This window comes from Hevea brasiliensis, chromosome 7 (assembly GCF_030052815.1).
Source record: "Hevea brasiliensis isolate MT/VB/25A 57/8 chromosome 7, ASM3005281v1, whole genome shotgun sequence".
Taxonomy (NCBI): domain Eukaryota; kingdom Viridiplantae; phylum Streptophyta; class Magnoliopsida; order Malpighiales; family Euphorbiaceae; genus Hevea; species Hevea brasiliensis.
Genome location: NC_079499.1, coordinates 89,307,863 through 89,315,846, shown reverse-complemented (window position 1 = coordinate 89,315,846; position 7,984 = coordinate 89,307,863). Strand labels below are relative to the sequence as shown.

Below are 7,984 nucleotides of genomic sequence, written 5' to 3'. Positions count from 1 at the left end.
AAACCATAGTTGTAAAGGTTCTAAAGAAAATAGCTTAAAATCCTCCCCCTCTTAAAATCTCAAGCACAGGGAAAAGGATTCTCTAGACTGAAAACAGTGATGAACATTAGGGTGCTATTTTACTTTAAGAACTCGATAGAAAATGACAAATTTGTGGTCATGCAAATGGACAATTCAAAGAGTCTAAAAAATACTATCACATGATTTATAAGGAAATCCTAGCTACTAAGAATGGAATAGAGAAATTTAAATTTCATCTTATTAGCCATCATTTTCTGATAGTGATGGATAATTCATCATTTTTAAAGATACTTCATTTTAAAAATAAGACTCTTCCAGGGCCACAACTGTTGAGGCTTAAAAGCTAGTTTAATAAATATGACCATACCATCTAGCATATAAAGGGACATCTCAATCTCATTCTGGACCTCATCACCAAACCTCCAAACATATCCCACCTCATTTCTCTCCAAACAATCCCACTCATCTACATGCTAGGCTCCTCCAACTTATCTAGTACTCAAATCCCACAATTCCTCATCCCATCAGTGAAAAGATTTTCGCCTGGATGCACACCAATAATGACCCTGTCCCAAATAATTGAATTTACAAGAAATCACCTGTTTCATTTTCAAAATTTATCCAATGTCCTTAGACAACACAAGGACAATCAGACTCAATTTCGCCTAGATGCTCCATTTCTCAGTCTTTTATTTCAATTCTTCATATGACCTACTACTTAAGGAAAAATGGTTCTTATGGTATATGATAACCCTCTATGCCATTGGTTTTGAAGTTCCCATTATTCCTATGTACTATTTTCTGAGTGATAAAAGCAATCAGAGAAAAATAATATGGAATTTTCTCGATTGGTTCAAGCCAATCACTCAATGGTGCAATAACTTAAAAAAGATCATCAATCATAATGGTTTATGGCATAGATCACCAGAAGATGCCATTCACTATTCATCTTGCATTGTCCTTTCTTTAGAAACCCTGAAGGGATACTCTGGACTCAAAATTCAGTCTACGAATATGAGACTTATTACAAGTTTGTCTCTACAAAAGACGCTTCCACTACTCTTAAAAAGGAAATAATAGCTTATTTACATGAGCTCAACCACTTCAGACCAAATGCCCAAATTTTGTAATTAACCTTTATAGGTCCAAAAGCAAAGCCTGAGGAAGTTCTAGATTATAGTTCAAAGATATGGCAGGATTCCCAAGACCCAAAAGATATAGATATTGAAGACAAGCCCTTTGATGAACTTAGAAACTCTTGGGAAAAGGATCTCTCTAGCAAAGATATCGATTCTGAAGACTAAGACTATTACAATAATAATTTGAGTCCTATTCAGAATTCCTTTTAACTCAAACAGTACCAAGAGATGCCTAAAAAATCTAAAATTAAGCTGACCACATGCCTCACTCACCATGTATGCATATGCAGAAGTTACATGTTCTTCTGTTGTTAGTCAAAAGTATGGTTATCCTAGTCTAAACCTAGCGTCATATCTAATTTGAATTTGTTATCATAGATGTAAGGCTACCCTACTTTGAATTTATCCTAAATGTAAATTATTCTGTCACAAGCTTAACATTATGTAAAATGCGACAAATGCCACCTTGTGTAATACTATTTAACTTTTGTCTTTTTCTTCCCCCCTCCTTTTATAAAAAGAGGATGGTTGTATCACTAAGAGGCAGAATGTAACAAAAACTCTAGCTTTTCTTTCTATTCTCATGGTTTTCTAAACTCTATCTCTCTCCCAAAAGTTTATAATCCGTGTTATATTCGTACTATCCTCCATCAAAGACATAAGTATGCTCTACACTTGCCTCTACAATGAGGATCCTATGCATCAGAAAATGTTAGTTCAATGATCTTTTGAGTCTCCTTAATCTGGCTCTACATAATAATACAAAAGGCTATAGCCTTGAGATTTGTTAAACCATTGTGGCTATGTTATCTTGGCACTGCATGAGTATTGTTATGTTTTGTTTAGGTTAAGGAGCTCCCGACCAGCAATGGTATCAGAGCCAATACTGTTATTTTCAAGAGGGGAATATGAATATAATATATGGTAATGAATGAGTGGGGAGAACCAGTTAATCGTAAAATAATATTATAATAATATAAAATTTAAACGAAGATTTAAAACACCTAAAAATTTAACTAAAATATTATTAATAATTATCTTGAAAATGAAATATATAAACTTATTTATTTTTTTAACAAAAAATTAGAGTGTTACATCCTAAGTCCATTAGCCATTGTGCAGGTCCCTTGATTGCTTACTTCACAAGGCAGGACATTTTTGGGAGCTGATTAGTGTGTAGAAGCATCGATTTCAGCTTGATTCACACTTCCCGAAAAAAAAAATGGTGCATAGGGCTTCAAGTGTTTATCATTGATGCACCTTTCATGCAATTCTCTACCCAAGTTTGCCAATTGATAGTCATTTTCTCCTAAGATTTTTGTGATATTGAATGGGTCTTTCGAATTAGGTGACCACTATTTCCTAGCTCGCCAGTCTTTTGGCCAATTGATAGGATGACTTTCCACACTAAGTCATCCCAAGCTCTTCACTCAGTCCTTCCATTGTAAACAACCATAAAAAAATTTTAGATTTAGCAGTAATGATTTTTACTATCAAATGTATAAAATTTGTTGCTATAAATTTATGATAGTAATATATGAATTGTTGCATATTGCTACTCTAAAATTATTGCCGTAGATATTTTATAATAAAATTGTGGTTGTTACAAAAAGAAAAAAAGAAAAAAGAAAATAGTCATTGACAACAATAATTATTACTGTCAAAAATTTCTAATTACAATAACAATTACTGCTATATATTTTTTATGTATCATTAGCAACTGTTATATATTAGCTTTATAGATAACAAAATTAATGTTGCTGTAAAATTTTTATTATTAATTCTAACATTCGTTGTAATGAACTCTTTTCACTTTCTTCTTAACTATCTCAATGTGATCGAGGGCTCTCAAAAGGTCCTCGTCTAATTCATCTAACATTGTGGAGATGCATAAAAGGAAGTAGGGACTACTGTTAACAGTGACAACTCCAAAAACCTAAATTTTGTTCTCATGATAAATCAAATAATTGTAAACAAGCAAAATGTCAAATGATCGGTTACTTAAAACATGGATCATAAACAAAGCAAAATATCAAATGATCCCTTAGTTTTTTTTGAAACCAAATGATCCCTTACTTAAAACATGTATCAAATTGATTGCAGCAGATTGCAAATTAGCAATGGATCAAAGAAAAAGGAGAGATGCAAACATAGTTAACAACCATCAAATCCTTTATTCAATATTGCTTTTTCTTTAAAAAAAAAAAATAGAAAGTTTACCAAAGATTAAATTGATTTTAACAAACTTGAAGCAATTATTACACACAGGTCAATATATAATAAATTTATCTTCCTCGCTTTTCTTAAAATTTTTTTATAAATAAACAGAACATTTTGAGATTAGTTAAATTGACGTAATTTGACTTGTGACTAGAGATGACAGATTTTAATTTGACTTGTTAATTCAATTAAAATTTAATTTGTTAAATTTAAAGTGGTTTGTAATTTGTTTTAACTTTTTTAAAGTTCTAAATAATTTAAATATTCAGATTTATCAAACTGAAGATTTAATTGAAGGTCAATCAATCTAATAAGTTATATGATTGATTTGAAACTTATCAGTTTAGATTGACTCGATAAACTCTATTTTGAACTGAAAATAAAATTAATAAAAATTAAATTTTTAAAAATTAATATTTTGATAAAAAATACTTGCAATATGTAATTTAATTCATATTTTATCTGTAAATTGACCCAATTCAAGAAGTGTAAATAACTTTGAACTTGACACACTCTATTCGACCCGTTTGTCACCTTTATTTATAATTATTTTTAAATTTTGAATAATATGATATGATAAATTTTTTTAATTTAACTTATATCCATGAGAGATACTAAAACGGTATTTGACAAAATTAAAAATTAAAAATAGTTAAATTTTTAAATTGAAAATTTTCTTGCATGTACTCAAAATAAAGTGATAAATCTAATAAATTAGTTAAATATTTTGTGACTTTTTATTTTAGTTAAAAAATTTTAACTTACGAGCTAGGAGAATAGTAAGTTAATTGAAATATTTAAGTGATATGGATGTACATATTATCAAATAAATTTAAATAAAAAGTGTTTAAAATATTAAATTTCTTTTGTCTAAATTTAATTTATTATAGACTCACAATATTAAATATATGATGAAATTTACATATTAAATATATGTATTTTATATATTTATGTCTTAATTTTATAATTAATAAACTGAGTTAATTTCCCTAAAATATTCATTTTAAGATAGTCTATAGAAGAATGTTTGGTTTAGACTGTGATGTTGTCTCGTGTCCCTTAAAAGACCTTTTGTCTCTATCACAATTACCATTTGACGGACTCTATGATATAAAAATCCAAATCTTAAACCCAATTCCCAAATTAACTTTGATCAAGCATTAAAAAAAATAATTAGTTTTACAATTGATTTTTATAACAGACTGAAATTAATTGATATTAGCAACTGATTTCACAACCCATTTATAATTTTGGTTTTTTTTTAGTAAAACAATTAATTTTTAAAAATTTAGCAATCGATTCAAGAATCAATTATTAAATCGATTGCTAATAGCAACCGATTTATAATTAATTGTTAATCGATATTAGAAAGACTTTAAATATACGATTAGCAATCGATTTTATAATTGATTGCAAAAATCAATTATTATTAGCAATCAATTTAAGTCGATTGCAAAAATTTGTTGCTAATAGCAATCAATTTACGAATTAGTTGCTAAATTTAAAACTTTTTTTAAAAGACTCAAAATTTACAACCAACTCCTTGTCGGTTACTATTAGCAATCAATTTTTATAACCAACTTAAATTGATTACTAATAAAAACTGATTATCAGTTGTTAAATTTTTTCCAAAAAAATTCAGCCCAATTTTTTGTTTTTTCTTTTATTTGTAACCGATTTACAAATCGATTACTAACAGTAATCAATTTTTGCAACCGAATGATATTGATTGCTAATAGCAATTAATTTTGTAACCGATATCGGTTGCAAAAATTTTCACTTAATTTTTTTTTTGTGTTTTTAATTTGCAATTAATTTTTACAGCTGATTGAAATTGATTGTTATTAGCAACCAATTTTATAACTGATTATAAATTGATTACAAAATTTTCTCCCAAAAAATTTCTGCTCAATTTTTTAAAAAAATTAACAACCGACAATCAATTACTAATTCGTTTATATAAATTACTTTTTATTTTCTTCTTCTCTCTTTCTTCTCTCTTTCTTCTCTTTTCTCTCATTTTCTTTATCATCTATTTTACTCATCATCTTTTCATTTTTAATCCATTTTTTTCATCGTATTTTTCTTTCTCATTTATTTTCTTTTCTATCTTTTTCTTTCTTATTTTTCTTCTTCATTAACTTTTCTTTCTCTTCTATTTTCTTCATCATTGTTATCTTCTTTTTCTTTCTTAAATTTCTTTTTCATCTTCTTTTTTTTTTCTCATCTAATTTCTTCTTCATCTTTTTTTTTCTTTCTTATCTTTTTTATTTAATTTTTTATGTTTATATATTTTTTGTTAATAAATTATTTGTAATAATAATTAATTTTTCTTAATTTTTTGTTATAGTATATATAACGTCAATTTTTTACTAATTTTTCTTATAAATATACTTTTATATTTAAATTTTTAATATTTTGATCAGTACTTATTATTAATAATTTGTTTTTGAAAATATTTTCAAATTAATTTTGTAGTACTAATTTTTTATTAATAAATTATTATTTTAGTAATTTAGAATAATTTCCATTAATAAATTATTATTATTGTAATTTTTAGAATAATTTATTTATAAAAATTTTATTTGTTATTTAGAAATTTAATTTTTTTGTTTTTTTAAATTAACGATCGACAATTGATTCCTAAATCAATTGCAAATAGCTACCAACTTATAAAGTGATTGCAAATTTACAAAACTAAAGACATTAATTTTTTTGCAACCGATTATATATCGATTGTTATTAACAGCTAATAACTGTTAAATTGGTTGCTAGTAATAACTGATAATTTTTAATCAAAAATTTTATTTTTTAAATTTAATTATTTTAGCAACCAATTCGATTTTTGGTTCAGTTGCTAGCAAACGATTTATTGGTCAATTACTAATCCATTAATAATTAGCCTCATTGCAACTGATTAAATCAATTGCTAAACCCTTAGCAACTAATTTTAATGGATTAGCAACTAACACTAATTTTTTTTTTTTTTTTTTTTTTTTGTGAAGGGAAAGAGAAAAGCTCTTTCCGGCGTAAAATCATCTAATGCTTTGGTACCAAAAGAGCCTAATCTTAATTACTTGGACAAAGGCTTTGTTTGTTTTACAGAATTTTTTTTATATTTTTTAGCATTTAGAGTATTTAATAAAATAAGTCAACGAAAAATATTTTTATTATAAAAAAATTAAAATAAGTTTTCAAGAGACAGTTATTTTTCATTTTCTAGATTTTGATAATCTTATTAAAATGTAAAAACACTTAAATATATTTGATAAAAATATATACCATTAATTTCATATTATAAAAAAAATATTTTTATCAAATTTTTTTTTAAATATCTTTTTATTTTGTATATACAAACTATTTTTTACAAAATAAAAAGAATAAAAGGAGCTTAAGCATAAAATAATAATAATAATAATAATAATAATAATAATAATAATAATAGTTCAATGATCAAACCTCATGCTGTGCTTTATTTTCAAACTTAACTGTACAAAGACAAGCAATTATTGCCATGGGTGCATATGCTAGGAATCTCAAACAAAGACCAAGAATTTTCATAACAATTAATAAAAATAATAAACGTAATGAAAGAAAGAAAGAAAAAGAAGTTGGATCTCTGGCCTTAAGAAGTTGGATCTCTGGCCTTTCTTTATCTTCCTCTTTTCATTTTTATGCTCCTAACAATGTAGAATTAATTGTGAATTAAGCCATCATTTGATGAAACTCTTGAAAATCAAGAACCCCATTACCATCTGTATCAAATACATGGATCATGGCCACACATTCATCATAGGATTTTGCATCTCCTAGACGGTGAAGCATCCTCTGCAATCCCTTTGGGGTTATGCATCCTGATCCCTTCTCCATTTCAAACATTTCAAAGGCCTTTTTAAGATCATCATCTTCTTCATTTGCTTCCCTTTTCATAAGGCTCAAAAAATCTTTAAAGTCTAATAACTTATCCCCATCTGAGTCAAGATCATCTATTACTGCTTGAGCCTGCTCATGAGACATGTACTCCCCAATTGACCCAAAGTAAGACCTAAGCTCTAAGGCTGAGATCTTCTCATCCCCATCGCTATCAAAGTGACGAAAAACCTCTTTCAGCTCATTTTCTTTTGAGTTATTTTGTGGTGTGCATGGAGACATAGGAGAGGAAGGAGAGCTTAGGGTTGAACTAGACTTTGATCTGCGACGATGGAGGCTTAATCTAAGACTCTTGTTAGAGAACCACTTTGAAGGTTTTGGAATTCTATTATCTGTCGCCATTAGAGATAAGAAAAACCAACGCACATGCAAAAGCTTAAATAGATATAGAAAGATGAAAAAGCAATAAAACACATTTAGTTTTCCTTTGGAAAAACTCCTTCTTTAGGTACTTGCAGCGAAGTTGCATAGAAATAGTTGTTATGTACGTAATGCATTAGTGTGGAAGGAAAGTTCATGGCAACTTCCTGAGGGTCCCAAAAATTGATGGCATACTGTCCTATGCTCTAACGCTGCTTTACAAGTTGTCCCCAAAAAAAAACTACACTTGCCAAATTGCGCCAATATATACTTCCTTTAGATACTTTATAGAAATTCCTCCATAATCAAGCTAC

The 7,984-nt window shown here is 27.7% G+C and overlaps 1 protein-coding gene across 1 annotated transcript; it reads right to left on the bottom strand.

Annotated features, from left to right (window-relative positions):
- Positions 1–6,830: 6,830 nt before the first annotated feature.
- LOC110658700 (probable calcium-binding protein CML41) lies at positions 6,831–7,739 on the bottom strand. The gene has a single exon (XM_021816424.2). It carries the CDS (start codon positions 7,650–7,652, stop codon positions 7,086–7,088), a length of 567 nt encoding a protein of 188 aa, XP_021672116.1. The 5' UTR covers positions 7,653–7,739; the 3' UTR covers positions 6,831–7,085.
- Between the last annotated feature and the right edge of the window lie 245 nt (positions 7,740–7,984).